Source organism: Ischnura elegans, chromosome 10 (genome assembly GCF_921293095.1).
Source record: "Ischnura elegans chromosome 10, ioIscEleg1.1, whole genome shotgun sequence".
Taxonomy (NCBI): domain Eukaryota; kingdom Metazoa; phylum Arthropoda; class Insecta; order Odonata; family Coenagrionidae; genus Ischnura; species Ischnura elegans.
In genome coordinates, this window is record NC_060255.1 from 18,316,002 (window position 1) to 18,332,851 (window position 16,850).

The following is a 16,850-nucleotide window of genomic DNA, read 5'->3' on the forward strand; positions in this document are numbered from 1 at the left end:
GGACATAATGTGTGCAAGTGCAAGAAATAGTGTCCATACGAATCAGGAAAACGTCAGGAAAATAGAAATCAGGACTAGTAGTCATGGAAATTCCAGGGAACAGGGGCGCAGCTAGGAATGAAGGCTAGGGGGGGTTTTAGGCACAGCTAATACTTGGGAGTTAGGGGGTATGGAATACCTGCCAGGGGAAGCTGGAGGTGCGGGGCCCTCCCCCAGAAAATTTTTAAGATAAATGGTTCAAAATGGTGAGTTTTACGGCCTTCTGAGGGATATTTTTATAATACCTACATTATTATATAAGTAATATTAATATAATCAAGTAAAATGGATTAAACTTAAAAATTTCTCTGAGCTCTGGGTGGGGGGTTTAACCCCCAAAACTGCTGCGCCACTGCCAAGGAAAATCAGAGTAACAGACAAAAGAGGAAAATCATGGTTGAATGTGTGGAGGGATGCTGCATTTGAGCAGTGGCTTGGGTGTTCTGTTGCCCTACTGACTGGGTGGCAAGGGGTAGTGACGAATATTGATGTATGATTGTTCTTCCTGCCTCTCCCCATCAGTAACCCAGATAATTGGGAGTTTACTGTCTTGCGATATAGATTGGAGATGGGCAACTTTCTAATTTCAGTTTTGAAATACCATTATCTATTCACTTTCAACAGGAAACAATATTCCATTAAAAGAATATCCAGTCATTGGGAAGAAGTATATTTGTCTTTACAAAGGAGATATGAAGTACTACAGAGCAGTTGTCGAGAGAGTGAAGAGCCCTCTAGAAATTTATGTTCATTACATTGATTTCGGTAATAAAGAAGCTGTGTCAATAAGACATCTGTACGAGATACCTTCTGAATGTGAAGAAGTAAGTATGAATTCTTTGGTTCTATTTAGTCTGCCTTTGCTTGTTGGATCAACAGCAATTTGACTTTGATTTTTGGGTTTTCCACTGTTTCGATACATCAGTGTCTCAAATGAAAAACTCAAAAATGAAAGGTAAGCCTTTACCATTGCTTAATATGTGTGCTTGTCTGCTGGGTGTGGACTTTTTTTTTGTATTTTTCTCAGATTTTTCTATTTTGATCTCTTAATATATGCAATGGGGGGTAAAATCAATCTGCTAAAATTTCAGGCTGATTGATGGTTGGTTTCTGGCTTAATTCTGCGTCGACAAACTCTGTAATAAATTCAGGCTGATTTTTGAAAACTTTTAGGTTTAGATCTTAATTGTTCTTTTATCACCAGAGGACACCTTTACCTTTCCACTAGTATGAGACAATCCATTGGAAAACTCTTAAAAGCCATCTAATCCAATGTAATTTGTAATTTGGGAACCTATGGGTTGGGCTGTATCTCCATTTTACCATTGCCCCTGATGGCTATCTTATCCAGTTTTTTTGTGATTTATTTTGTTCCAAACTAACTTTAAACATTGAGGTATGTATTGTTCTAATATATTCTTGGTTTTTCTTTGTTATGTAGATTCCTTGCTATGGTGTGAAAATTGAGCTGAAGAAAGATTTTGATAATACCCTCAACAACAGTGCCAGGAAATATCTGTCGTACTTAATACAAGATAGAAAGGTGCTTACTTTGGTAAGTTTCACTTTTAAACTTAAAACTAATAAGTATCTTCCCCTAGAAAACCTCTCTGAAAATTTATAGAATGTGTTCATCTTGTACGACCAATATCTTCATATAGTTTTAATCATATTGTACAAGCTATTAAGGAAAATGCACTCCATGGTCATGAATTCTGTTAACTTCATTGTAACTTAATAACAATCTTCTACATCTAAGAAATTTGGAGGGAAAAATTTTTCTTTTGAATAACAAATTTCATAACAAAGAATTTCACTTTTACGGTCTCTTGAACTCCATTATATATAGGCTGTACTTTAGTTATGATGTTCATGTGATGATCAAAATTTGGGCACTTTTTCTTACTACGGTGATATACCTGATATTTTTTGCTGTGAAAACCCTTCTTTTGGGCTTAAGTGAGGGGGAAAAACGTTACATTTTTGAAGAGTGTTAATAATGATCTGAAAGTAAACCCTGAAAGCAGGGCTTATGTGCTCATTTTCCCTGTAGGTAGATGGCTTGTTTTAATAATTTTTTAGGCCAGACTATAATAGTTATTATTTTCTTCAACAAAATGTAAAAGATGTTTGACCAGCATATTCAATGCACTCTAGATTAATTTGAAGGCACAAGTAAAAACATTTCATCATGTGCACTCATCCAGGTCATTTTGACGGATTGTAAAAACTCTCTGTCGCCATGAGCTTGTCATGTTTAGCGGGGCATACATAACCGAAAATGTTTCTTTTGCATATATTTCTTCAGTATACAAATATACCTGACAAGAAGAAGTATCTTTTGTCCTATATCTAATATTTAAAGCTTACTCACTCTCTTACTTACTTAATCACTGCCAACCTGCCAATGAATTCATTGGGCTGACATGTTTTAGGGTTTTCTATTGGTTCCCCTGATTATTCTCTTACCTTTCAGTTAAAGCATTTGAATTTTTTCTGGTTATTTGTGTATTCAGAACTTTCCGGATGGTGATTTGAGGAGTGCTGAGCTGTTGTTTTGTGGAAATTCACTGAGTGATAATCTGAAGACATTAATCAATTCTGTGTGATATCAAGGTATGTATGTTTGTGATTCAGTAGAACTTCTTTAGTACTTTTTTGAAGGGACCACAAAAAATGAACGTGCTATCCAGGGAAATGTGCTAACCAGGGAAGTAAATAATAGAAATTTGGGTCACTGAAATCCGTGGAAAAGTGGTCATAATTACTATTTCTGTCTGAAGTTCTTGTAGGATCACCTTCCTGAACTCTTTTCATTTTAAAATCAAGAAAATTAGCGCTTAACTGCCATAAAACTACCATGTGAATTAAAATCACAATGTTTTCATAGATTTCCCAGAGTATATTACATAAAAACGTCGTCATTCTCCGAGATACAATTCAACCTGCTCAAGTAAGGACATGTCAGTATCCTTGCTCAATTACCAGTACTGAGACACCTTATGTTTACAAGTCTAAGACGAACTTTTTTTGGAACTCCAATTGGGAAATTTTTTAGAAATACATAATTGCCCTGTATATCCAAATGGTAGTATCTCTCCTAAATCTTAGAAAGATAAGTTATATGTATGTCTATATCTTAGCCTCATGTTTTACTTTAAAGAATTTTGTATTTGTCTTTTTGGTAGAAGTTAAGAGGGGAAAAAAACTTTGCTTTCAATTCGTGCAAATACAGTATTTCTGTCCTATCCCTTCTCTGGTTATGAATGATGCTCTCCTGAGAGTTCTGTGGATTTTGATTCTTTTGCTTCATGTGGGTGATGATGAGATGGTGAGAAACCAAACAATGTGTAAGCGGTGAATTGATTCAGCGAACAAATTCAATTTTATTTAGTAATACAACTAAACTGGCCATATTACATTTTAATGTGAAGAGATGCAAGGAGTTTCAGAGATGTGCATTTGAAATTATGAAGAAAAGCTGTATCACATCATTGATAAAGGAAGTGATTGTAAGCCAAATTTCTGCAAATGCCAATTTCAGTTGGTCCTATTCTCTTCAATCTTCTGAATTTTGCTTAGCTGGTGAGATAAAGCAAACTATGACATTTAAGACTACTCTGGATTGCTTTTCACTTTCTTCCTCGGTATATCATAATAATTCTACATTTGTAATGATTACATACATCCCATATTTAGCTTGTCATTCTGTTTAAAATGAAATAAGGCTCTTTATTCACATTCATAATCCATTTTATTATTGTTCTTAGTGAACACTGTCAATCAAACATTCAAAATCAGCTTCATGATATGTGTCTATTTAAAGTAATTTGATGTGTAGGGGTAGATATTTTCTTGTTATGTTCATTATATGTGCTTTGTTTCTTTGTAGGTGTTGCTGTGATGTCATAGATTTTGTCTCTTTCTTTTCTGAGAGTTGGTACGACTCGGGTGCGGTTGTTGATGTGAAAGATGGAATAATCTTAATGTTTTTAAGAGACCTACGGAAATGAAAATATTTGATCTCCTTGTTAAGTGTGCTTTACTTACCTTGAAAATCAAATTATTACTTTGGAATGCTTCTAATATGGTGACAAGTTTAGTGAGAAATTAGGTATACATTCCATACATCACTGAGGTTGGTATGAGTTCTGTGAACTCCCTTAGAAGTATTGATGGTGTTAAAAGAGGGTATATTAGCTGCCATAATAAGTCAATTTTTAGAATTTGCTTTATTGTTGTGGCAGTTTTGTCTATTTGACTAGTTTATGGATGTTATTTCCATTTCATATTTTTATACTGTTTTTAATGAAACATATATCTCTTTATATGTGAATGAAGATATTGATGTATGTCCTTCTATGTCAATGAATTCATGGAGAACTGACATGAGTTATGTGCCCTGCCTCAATACAATAAATGGTGGAGATATTTTCAAAGATTTTGGTTTTGAATTGAAAGTTAGCTGCAAATTTTAAATTTTATTGGTACCTATTTTTATAGTTTTCTGTTCCATTGTTATTTTTTACCAATGATTCTGAAAGTGGTCCGCAAACTCTTGGGATAATAATATGGTGGTTTCCCCTTACCTTCCGAATCGCAATTCTACAGCTGTTAATGTAAATGTCACCACGCTCATGGTAAAATGTGTGCAGTTGGGCTGATCAATATGGTCTCCACCTTCACACAAATGAAGAAATCTGCTGCTCTCTTCCCTGGGTGATGAGAGCCATTATCGTTGGTGGCCTCTGGTTGCCAAGTCACAGCATCTTCAACGGTTTCGATATCATTTAAATGACCTACTGCCAACTGTATGTTTCTCCCCTTCGTAATGTATCCCATGAATTACATCATGTTATTTTGTAATGCATCAGGCAGATTGCATCATCCCAATGTGTAACGCTTTCAACAGATTGCATCATGCGATATCAGCTCACGGATTGGTGTGTCCATGTATGGTCTGAACAGGGAAATAAAGCTAATTGGTGGGTTTCCTCTCCTCCCTCTCATCCACCCTCGGCCACCCATCTTCCTTGTCAGTCTCCTCTCTGATCTCGACCCATCCACCAAGATGTTCTAATACAAAGGTGTCTTGAGAGTTACCCACTGTTACCTCAGCAAATCTTCCTCCACGATGTTCACCCTGAACATCCCACCCTTCCCTTGCTTCAATAATGCAAGCAACCCTTGTGGGTCACCTGCTCCTTATACCATACCATGCACGATTGCATCTTATATCAATGCCTTGGTGTTTACAATTGATAGGAGCCTTAGAATTCACTGCACCTTATAATTGTGAGTTGAGCTCTTCACCACGACCGTGGTTTGTTTCCCCTTTTTTAAATTCCCATATAAGTACCCCGGAAACAGCTATGGCCGTTACATTTAGGAACCTAACGTTTAACTACGGCACAAGCATGAACACCCATGCCCTGGTTTGAGGTTACTCACCGAAGTGAACCTCAAACCCGTGACCTTTGGATTAACAGGTGAAGACTTTACCCCACTGCCACTCTCCCCATGTCTTGGTGTCTGAGAATCTGGAGAGTATATAACTCCTGCTTGACTAGTGTATTTTTGCAAGTTAGTACTTTTAAAGCATGTGGGGTCATATCAAAATTTTATGAGAATGTAGAGGAAACACTAGGCTACTTTTACTTTAATCTCTAGTACGTTAGTTTCACATAAGTAATCTCTAGGGTGTGATTTTCATGCCTGAGATACACGCAATTGTTCACATTGTTCTACGAAATATACCCCGAGAATATGTATCTATCTGTATTATATGTGTGATTTTACGCTCTCCTGGATCTAAAGGTTCAACGCCTGGTAAGAAATTATCGGACTGTAAGAAAGTACATAAATCGGGGCGTGAGTGGAAGAATATCTTCCATGAGCGTCCGTCAGACGCTGCTCTTAGAGCAAGCATCCTGGCATCAGCTGGAAAAATATTCGAAAAATACGAGCATACAAACAAAGGCAAATAAGAAGCACAGAAAGAAAGCAGGCAGATATGTCTCGCCCGCGCACGCTTGAGGCATGGACTCAGAGGACTCCGACGGTGCATCGCATTCGCTGAGAGAAGGACCACGGGCATTTAAAGTCACGCCTAAGGCGTTAACAACGCATTTGCTATAGTCACAGATTCAAGAGGACAAAGTTTGAGTGTGTGCGAGGTATTTCGAGATATCCTTCGTGGATTTTTCGCTTTGAGTGATATTGAGTTCAGTGGGAAATTAGTCGAACTACGTCATCGATGGAAGGGATGAAAGGGACGAACATAAATATCCTTATTTATGTGATATCCCATAGTCTCAGTCACAATATTCAGTAATTTAATTAAACTGGAAAAAAATATTAAGAGAAAAAGTTAGAATGCCTAAATGTTTGCTTTCAATCCTTGTACTTACCTCACCAAACACTTGAAGGTCACTGATATGAATTTCATCTACGCCTTGAGGGCATTGACCATATTGTATTATATTTTGAATTGTTAAGCAAATTCATTAAAAAAATGAAAGTATCGTAGATTATGCGTAAATAATTCAACTTAGGCTGAACAGATAAAAATTGTATACGAACACAAATTACCGTTGCTTTATAAACGGTCAACTTTAATTGTTTATATGATTTATAAATAATATTAAATTTAACAAATAACAGTCACAGATCTGAATAAATACCTCGATTTATTTGATGCGTATCAATCTACACCTTGAATGAATAATTGAATACAATATCTATTTTCAACATTTAATTGTTTAAATAATAGGCCATTTAAAAACAATAATATCAAAGATACAACAAAAAAATTTCAAATTCGTATTCAGCGTACAAAACTCTAATAAATAACTTCTTCATAATACAACAGTGACTAAGAATAAAAGCGGTAATAATTTCGACCACCTTTTTTCGATTTTGAACCACTGTGCGCCGCGAGATTGAGACGCTAGAGAGACGCTCACGGAACGGCAAGGGAGAAAGACTTGAGACATAGACGAACTGTGTCGCTAACCATCCAAATAAACGTGGTCGGATTTACTTCCGTTTAATTTATTGAAGTGAGGTTAATCACCTACATATCCCTAACCCCTTCACCCATCTTTCCTCTAAATACTTCATCGAAATTATAAGTTCTCATAGGAAAATGTAATGTACCATCACAAGAAAGTTAATTTGTCATGTTTTAATAGGGTAGTTTCCTTCATCAAAGAAAACGAAAAGCATTGATTGCGATTCGTTACCCACCATTACTGTATTCATAATATACAAATTATTTCGTTTTAGAAATACCGGTTTAGACGAATGGCTATGGTCCATTTTTATCCTCATTTGAAAAGGGCCAGATTGGCGCCCATGCGATGCCACTCCACGTGACGTCACAGGACCTAGTTTCTATACGAGAAGATAGGAGTTATACATCGTCTGAGGTTACCAATGCATGCATGAGGCGCAGAGCTCAGGGAAACATGTCTTAATAATCACTTATTAAAACTGGCTAAGGTCGGAAAGTTTTCTTCATTTGATAAGGTATTAATAATCCTTATTTAAGCCAAGCGCTACCAGCCAGCAGGGTACTCAGCTACCCGCTAGCAGCCTGCGTCGTATCAACGCTCAACTCGCCTCAAGGTCACCTCGCAGGGCGGCAGCGGGAACCAGAAATGCGTCACACGGAGAGATTTCCCGGCATTCATACTTACGCGTCGCGTTTTCGCGCGCTTGAAGAATTTCACTTTTCATTTGATCGCGAAAAATAGATATCGTCATTTAAAAATCTAAAATCGTGAAATACGTACTCCTGGAGTAATAATCTTTCGAATTAGGCAATAAAAAAATAATAGGAAACCACCCTATTACAGGCATCAATGCTGATATCATAAAAAATTGTTTCCATCATGCTGAGGGCAACATCAAGCGGCATAACTCTAAATTATACAGTCTTCTCGGACTACTGCCGGAGAACTGCGGAGTTACTCGTCAAGCTGTATCCCTGGTATTATATGCCAACCACGGTGCATAAGGTGCTTCTGCATGGAAGCGAAATTGCAAAAGAGTTGATTCTTTCCGTGGGACAATTATCTGAAAAGGCAATGGAAGCCCGGAATAAGGACACCCGTCAGTTCCGCATGATATTCAGCAGAAAGCACTCCAGAGAGGCCACGAATTCATTTTACATTGTATAATAATATAAAAGTAATGAATTTAAATTTAAAGTTATTGTCTTTTTCTTTACCCTAAAACATTCCCCTATTGTAACATCATGGTCAAATTAAAAAAGGAAAAACCATAGAGGAAGAATCCCTTAAATACCTTCAAAGGCTGTGCGTCGTCATAAAACGCGCGGCCCACCTCGGTGAGGGTGGAAAGGGTAAAAGGGTATCTGTAGTTGCCTTTCGCGGAAATAATTTATTTTTCTCACTCTTTAGCACGCCAACTTAATCTCTTAACCCAACTTCGATGCCCGAAGCATATTTCTTGTACGTGGAATGGTTCCGACAAATATCCAATCCCTAGCACTTTCATTTGTGTAATGCGTTAAATGGTCAATTCGGTCGATCCATAATCCTCGTTAATGTCATCAGTATAGTGTTTTAGGTCAACACTGACTAGGTGCCGTGCTTAAAACGACGATTTTCAAGAAAGCCTGCCACATTGGGCCTATATTGGGCCAAGGTTTGACCAAAAAAGCAATGTTGGCTTTCGTTGGTCATGGGCTGCCATTGAAAGCCACAATAGCCCAATATAATTGGCTTCTCCGCGTAACCCCCAATTGGTTATCCCTCGAAACTCAATATGGACTTCCCTATGTGATTACATTGTTTGCCATATGAATCTCAATTTCGGCTACTCTATCATATTTATAACGTTGATTCATAGAGTTAATTAATATTTTATACCTCTGCTTACACGTTTTAATGATAGTTTTCCCACTTAGACACTCGTGGCCCACTTATTTGAGTCCAGACACATCAGTGTTTTCATACGCATATGTACATGCTGTAATTAATATCTAGAGTCACAGACGGGTTCTTCCCAAGGACAATTGTGGGGTTCTATTCCCCTCCCCTCAGAAAACAGCTTTTTGTTGGTTCTCGTCTCATTTACAACATGTAGCCAATATGGGGTGCCAATTGTAGCCAACATTGGCTAATATTGGGTGGCTACTTGGGTAACCTTATGAGCAGGGGCGGTATGGCCAGGTCGGCTGATGGGTAATCGCCGAGGGCCCCCACAACACTCGTGAATATTGTGAAGCGCGGTGGTGGATCTACGGGGGGGGGGGGGCTATAGCCCCCCTCTTGGGTATCCAATTTACACTAGATAGAATGGTCATTTTTTTCCCGACCCCCACTAATGATGGAATTTTTAACCCCACTTTGTCCCTATCCTGGATCCGCTACTAGTGAAGCGTATATGAACGGTGAGATAAAAAAGCTCAGATTTCTTGAACCTAAGTTTTTTTGTAATTATAAAATTGTACGTTTTCATTAGTTGCTTTATTTACAACGTCAGTATAAAAGGATTATATACAAAATAAATAAAATAAATGTATCAGAAGATAAAAGAGAACCCGATGCTTTTTGAAAGGGTTCGAATAGGTTTTTTTGTTTTAGTGCAGTTTCTAGCAGAAAATTCACTAAATGTATAATAGAACCACAATTCATTATTAAATCTGATAAGCTGCGAAATTCTCAATTTTAATAGCATTTTTTCTTACAAAATTGCCATTTTTTAATTTACTTTTTTTGTTTTTTTTTTGAGCCAGAAAGGGGTCAAAATCTAGTGCCGGGTACAATTTCCTAAAATTTTCACCTAAGGGCCGCCGCCGTGTCGTTTTCTTTTATTCCAAGCGAAACTGATTCTTGGAGTTCTGAAGTGAACTCGGTCTCTGGATATCCTAGAAAACTATTCGCCCCGAGAAGTATGTAAATGCAGGGGCACAGCTAGGAATTAAGGTTAGGGGGTGTTTTAGGTGCAACTAATACGGAGGATCGGCGGCATGGAGTACCCGCCAGGGTAAGCAGGAGGTGCGGGGGCCCTCCCCCAGAAATGTTTTAAGAAAAATGGTTCAGAATGGTGAGTTTTACGGCTTTCTAAGGGATATGTTATTAACCCTTACACTAATCTGTAAGTAATATTAATCCAATTAAGTAAAATGGATTAAACTTATAAATTTCTCGGAGCCCTTGGGAGAGGGGGGAAGGTTAATCCCTCGAAACTCCCCCTCGCTGCGCCACTGAGTGGATGAATCTTTTTTTATTGAATTTGGGCCCCATCATGAGCCGATCCCAATCAATGGGGAACATGCACAATTTTTAAAATTACTAGAATAAAAATGTCCCTGCCTCAAATGTACTCGACGAAAATCTGGCGCATGAATAATGTTTTTAGCTGAGTTATGAGTCTTTAAAAATTAATCTTCAACAGCTGCTTGAAAACACGACGTCATCGGAGCGTGACGTCACGGTACGGTATCCACTGATGACAGACTGAGGAAGTGGATAGAAAATCGGTCTTTGCAGGGGCTCAAACGCAAATATGGCGAAAATAATTGCTATTTTTACTTCGATATCTGGCATTCAAGGCTCTGCCGCTCCACTTTCTAAGCGAAGTCAATGGTGTACCGTCCGATGACGTCGGAAGGCGTTTCAGGTCACGTGACTTCAAGCGATATTTGAGCACTTTTGAGCATTTTATGACGTTTATGGAATACAAGGAGGGTTTTGGCTTATATATTTGGACTCGTGAGAAAATTGTCTATTCAGTGAGACTTACTAGCATAATGAACGAATTTCATGCATGTTCCCCATTCAATTTAGGCCTCAGCCGATTCCAATCACTCCAGACCGCCACTGGTTCCAGAGTACCATTTGTGAGCTCCAATACCAATTAAAGCAGGGACGGATCCAGGATTTTTTTAATGGGTCTGAAAGATAAACGGTCCTCTCATATTTGGGATTAAGAAAAACATCCGACAATTACCGTACGAAATATATTCTTTATCTCCATTCTCCGTAACACAAAGAAAGCGACAGTAGTGATAACGGGCCCGTATTAAAAATCTTGTCTAATTTTTGAGAGTCCTGGGGGGGATAGTGTCCCCGTGCACCCTCCCCCCTCTAATCTGCCTATGCACTTGAGTATTTTCGGCGAAATCCCAACTGTAATTAACGCGATAACCCGATCCCCCGTTGCTATCTCGTCTAGTTCAGGTGCCAGAGTACCGGCCAGTCGTCCGCAGATACTCGCCACTCTGTTCTTCAAACCTCGAAGGAAATCGGCGTTCCTTATCTGGCGTTGTCATTGGCAACGGAGATTAGAGAGATTGAGGTCGCCACTTCATCGTTATTTTTTTTTATTCCGAGCGAAACTAATTGTGCAGTTTTGAAGTGAACTCGCTCCCTGGATCTCCTGGATAAAAATTCACTCCTAGAAGTAAGTGGACGAATCTTTTTTAAATTCAATTTGGGCCTAGAAATGTGATATTTCGTTACGAATTTCCAGTGTCCCTTACGACTTCAGGAATTAGTTCGGTGGTGAACATATCCTCGGGAAGGGGGGAGGGGCAATGTAAAATTAGTGTGACCAATTGTAAATAAAGAAATCTCTAGCTATTTTACATTTCAAATGAATTTAAAATTGGAAAGGAAATACAATTTAGTGAAATACAAAATAGAAGACGGATAGGAAATTCTGCGATAACTCCGAGCGGCGGGTGGTAGGTAGCTTGAACACTAAACTGGACCGAAATGTCCTTTTCTTTATTTTCCTCATTTCGAAGGAGAATTGACTGGGCCCTCATGTCTTGATTTAGGTTTTTAGCGCAGCCATTAAACAGAATTGGATAGCGGCGGGTGAACATCTATCATTGCCGTCACAATTTCCGTAATTCTCGTGGCCAGGACTAACTATTAATAGAAATAAAATGAATTTGCACTTTTCCACGAATATTTGAAGCGTACGACGCATTGTGGCTCTCAGAGCCATCAACTGGTACAAACGCTATTTTTTTGACTACACACTGTTTCCCAATTCATGACAGCTAGACTTCGGATGTGCACAGAAAGTATTTGTTGTGTTGTAAATCTGTAAGATTTCGTAACACTTCTAAGAGTTGGCAGCACTGTTTTTGTTTCTCTAATCACGTATGTTCTCCTGTGGCCTGATGTGGCCGTTCAGTCTGTAACCCGGCTTGCTACGTAGCAGATGTTCTCGTTTTGTACTCCAATTTTCTTTTACGAGGCAATAAAAAGGGCCTTATGTATACATTGAAAGCCGAGTAAATTATTTAAGGCTGAAATTCCAACGGTATTTTATAATTTCAATAGCAGTCGCTTATTGTTGCCACCTTTCGAGTAAATTCTCTTTTGCTACTCTTCAACTACTCGGAACTTTCTCAGGATTTTGGCTACGTGTTTCACGATGCCTGGCAGCTACGAGTCGGAATAAATATACTCGTATTTAGTGCATTTTCGGTACTACTCACGACTTCAGACGATCACAGATTATAGTCAAGGGGACAAGATCAATGTAACATTAGGGTAAGCAATTGTAAATATGGAAGCCCCATAATTTTTATACTTAGAAATAATTTAAAATTGTAAAGGATTTTATAGTGTAGTTTACAAGGCCTGAACATTTTTTCGGATGAAGGGTGGGTTCATTTGGAGTGTGCAGTACACTGAAGTACACTCCCAAAACTTTGGGGCGGGGGGGGGGGCGGGGGGGATTTGATCCAATCATCCGGCTGGGAACTACTTCACGTACACTTATGAATATGAATTATTCCTTGTTTCGCCATTTACCGGTGGCGAACGTTGGCATTGGTCCAAGAGAAAAATATTTCTCCGAAAATCCCTTTTTTTCAACCACTGAAGGCCTCTTTTCACCCAGGTAACTTTTCTGATGCGACAACTTGCTTCCATTCCTATTCATTTCCCTTACAGTGGTTACTCATATATCAGCATACTATTAGAGACATGGGTGCCGACTTACAAAAAATATTGGTGGGGCCCAAACCAGGGATCTTGCCCCGTGAAATTTATAAGTAGTGAGTTCGAAGTTTGTTAAGCATTTTAGAAGAGTCATATGACCAACGTTAGAACCCTGATAACTCGAATCTCGATATCTGGACAATCCGGGGAAAATCGACAAGCCTGACACATTTTTTCCTCACACCTATAACGAATTTTTGAAGGGGCTCGGGCCCCCTCAGGCCCCATGGAGTCGGCGCCACTGATTAGAGACTACTCCCTTTCTACTTGACTCAATCTGAAGGTGCATACTTGCATCGATATCAGATAAGTTTTGCATGTGCTAATAGTGAAAATGGAAATTGAATGTGGTTATCTCCTCAGTATCAAATTTTGTGCTGAAATATTTGTTCGAATCAAAAAACCCTTTCATGACGCACGCATCGGCTGGGAAGGCTTATATAAGTGAACATATGGTAACTTTACTGAACCTCAATGTAGCGAGCGTTTGATGAGATAGAGTGAAAGCGATGAGGGTATTGTAATGACATCTCCTTTTGTGATGCTTCTTATCCATTAGCATCGTGATTTTGTCATTATTTAGTACCTTCGATGTACATATTTTAGTACGGCAGTATACTCGCCGTTTAGTCTAAATTATTGTCTGTTACATTCTCAACTGGAGAAAAAAGTTTGGGAAAGTAGAACTTTTGGTTCTTCGGGGGGTCTGTGATCATGAACATGACCGTGGCCTAGATGCGCACATATTGTCGATGTTATCTGGCGTTATCGTTGTTGATATCACAAAAATAAAAGGAGTGCTACATTTAGAGATATTGACTGAATAGGTAGACTGCATTGACTGCATTCCTCAATCTGCTACTTCTGCTTCTTTTTAGTTATTCGTCCATATCTTTTTTTTTACGAACACTGCGGTCCATCTTCGTGTATGTCAAAGATTTGCGCATAAGATCTCCTCCTTCCCTTTGGTGCGGAGCTTCTCCCATCTGTTGTGATGAAACGTCATCCTTCCTCGGTGGCGCGTAAATAGATCATCGTTTTTTTTTTTTTTTTTTTTTTTTTTGGGGGGGGGGGGGGGGAGGTGCAGAAGAACCTGTAGACCTCAAGGAGGTTGAGGAGGTTGTAAATATCTGGAGGCGCCATATTCGAGTTTTAAGCGTGGTCAGAATTTCGCCATCTTCGTTTGACAATTTTCGGACTTACAATTAGTCTCGAACAGTGTACGTATATAATCAAGTATTCTATTCCTTATATCGCCTCTGATTCATAAAATGAAAATGCAACCATTGCTTCTTGATTGTCGTCAGAGTTTTCCGATCGTTCGTCATACTACTGTGTATATTAAACTGCCCATATAGTCATATCGTGGTGACAATATATATCGTCATGAACATACTTTCGCACTATTATTGCGACCAGTCCGCTATCTTAAGATTTCCAGTAGCTATTATCTTATCAATTACCAGTAGAAGTGCAGGGGATTGGATATTTAACACTTGTAAAATTAAATTTTCGGCTAAGTTAGTTGGACAGCGGAACCATGGTGATTGACAATAATTTTTCCTTGGGTAAAGATATTCGAGGCACATTTTCACGAAGCCTTCCCATAATGATAGAAAAAAGGTTTACTGTGTTCGTTTACGATAGTTTATTTTAACGTAACACCGATCATGACCGAATATTTCACCAAATATCTATGTAGCATTGACTCTTATGGGATTATTAATGTTTTGGTCAAAGTAGGCGTGGCTTGTCCTACCCAAGCACCCCCATTCCTGCCACACTGCGCTCAACGATCGGAACCAGTGGTGCCCCCTCCATTATATTTACAACCTCCTTGGTGGGCCTACATTCGTACTCGGAGAGTCCACCTATACATTGTTTGACCCCATTGGAGAGCTTAACCTCGGCATCCACTTCCGAAATATTCGCCAAATTCAGTTCGGCGATTTCGTATCTTCGCTTTGCCTTCCTCCATCTCCACATGGCAGACTAGAACTCCGATGGAAGAGCCCCAAAGAAGCTAGGATTCCCCAAGAGTGTTGTGGCGAAATTTTGGAATGAAAAGGTAATAAAAGGTGCTATTTTGCACTCGTCTGGCCACAAATTGAATATATGCAGCGAGAATATAGGATCCGGCGCAGAAAGACTAAACCCGCGAACTGAATCAAATACAAAGGAAAGCTGCACGATTCGCCAAAGACTTCTACGGTTGAACAGAAAGCATTACACATATGTAGAGATGCGTGAAAATCGCAAATGCGATGTAGATGCGATGTGCGCAAATAAATGCGACATAGATGCGATGACTGGACTTTTATGATATTTTTACGCAAATTTGCCTTTTCGACGGCAAAATTCATACATTTTGTGCCGAGCATAGTGTAAAGGCTCCGCCGACGCTCACCGCTTGAAGCATGGGACTGGCCAGCTGCTAGTTGGCTGGGACTACGTGGCCGCGAACTACAAGTGGGCGCGGGCAAGCTACACCTCCGCCACTATATGTCTTATTCCTTAATTTAATATTTTCTACAACATAATTATTTAAAATATTCTGTATTTTGTCATATAAATGTGTTTCACTTCATTTCATCGTCATCTACCTCATCATGAAAATAAAAAATAGACGCTACAAAATGCGATAAACTGTCATTGAAAGTGCGATAAAATAAAAATGAAAGTGCGATTTTCACGTATCTCTACCCATATGTTAAGCGATTTAGACTAGGAGCCACTAGAGACTCGGAGGCTGTGCACTAGGAGTAGACTGCTTCATCAATTTAGATTAGATATGTTTCAGAGCGACGGGTAACATTGCATTAAAATCCTACTATATTCCCAGGTCCGACGGAAACTATAAAATACGAGAGATATTTTTCCGAACGGAAAGGCATGGGAATTCTTTTTTTCCCCGAGCAATGATAAATGCTCGGCGTAATTTCGTTAGAGCATTTCCTTTTTATATGATAACGGCTAGAGTCCTAACACGCAGTCCCGTCACACGCCTTTCTACATCTACATGGTACCCCGCAAGCCCCCTAAAAGGCGTTTGGCATGTGGTGTTAGGACACAAGCCGTTCACACATAAAAAGGAAATACGAAATTAAGATTAGCATTTATTAAGCTCCGAGACTCCAGCGGCTCCCAGCCTAATTCGTTTAACATCTGAGTAACGCTGTCTGTATGCCTGTTGCAGTTTTTGACGAACTGCGAAGCCTTCCTTTGCATTTTTTTTCAGTTCGCGGATTTCATCTCTGTATCTCATTTGCTCGCTGCATATTCAAGGTGCGGTCGGACCATTGCGAAAAAGTACCTTTCTTTTACCTTCTCATCCTAAAATCTTCCCACAATACGCTTGACGAATCCTAATTTCTTCAGGGCTATGCCGCAAATATTCCTTATATGTGTTCCCCACGAGAGTTTCGAGGTTATTGTAATTCCCAAGTACTTCACTTCGTCTGTTGCCTTTATGTTAATACTATCAACATAATCTATGCAGATTACTCAAGAAAAAGTTAGTACTGAATTTTTAAACGACTAAAGTTGTTAAACTAAAAGTAGCCTCCCAGGTAATCCGCATTATGAAACTTTTAGCATCAAATTAACTTACGAGCGGTAATGCCGAAAAAAAAATGAAAATAGGGTGGTTTCCTATTATTTTAACTCTACATCTTTCTTATTCTACAAACTCCGTGTGACGTCGTTCTGGTTCCCGTTGCCGCAAGTGAGGTAACATTGGGGCGAGGCTCTGAGCGCTGATACGACGCAGGATGCTAGCAGGTAGCGTAGTACCCTGCTAGCTGGTGGCGCTTGGCT

The 16,850-nt window shown here is 39.1% G+C and overlaps 2 protein-coding genes across 3 annotated transcripts in view; both read left to right on the forward strand.

Moving 5' to 3' along the window:
* LOC124166644 overlaps positions 1–4,480 on the forward strand; it is a 54,026-nt gene extending 49,546 nt beyond the window's left edge. For both annotated transcript variants that reach the window (XM_046544260.1, XM_046544261.1), the window contains 4 exons: positions 664–863; positions 1,481–1,594; positions 2,556–2,655; positions 3,932–4,480. In XM_046544260.1, coding sequence (XP_046400216.1) covers positions 664–863; positions 1,481–1,594; positions 2,556–2,648 — 407 coding nt within the window. In that variant the 3' untranslated portion in view covers positions 2,649–2,655; positions 3,932–4,480. The remainder of the gene's footprint in view (positions 1–663; positions 864–1,480; positions 1,595–2,555; positions 2,656–3,931) is intronic.
* A 6,891-nt stretch (positions 4,481–11,371) lies between these two features.
* Positions 11,372–16,850, forward strand: part of LOC124166692 (caspase-1-like) — a 29,357-nt gene continuing 23,878 nt past the window's right edge. The window contains exon 1 of the mRNA XM_046544339.1: positions 11,372–11,475. The gene's annotated coding sequence lies outside the window, so the exon portion shown is untranslated. The remainder of the gene's footprint in view (positions 11,476–16,850) is intronic.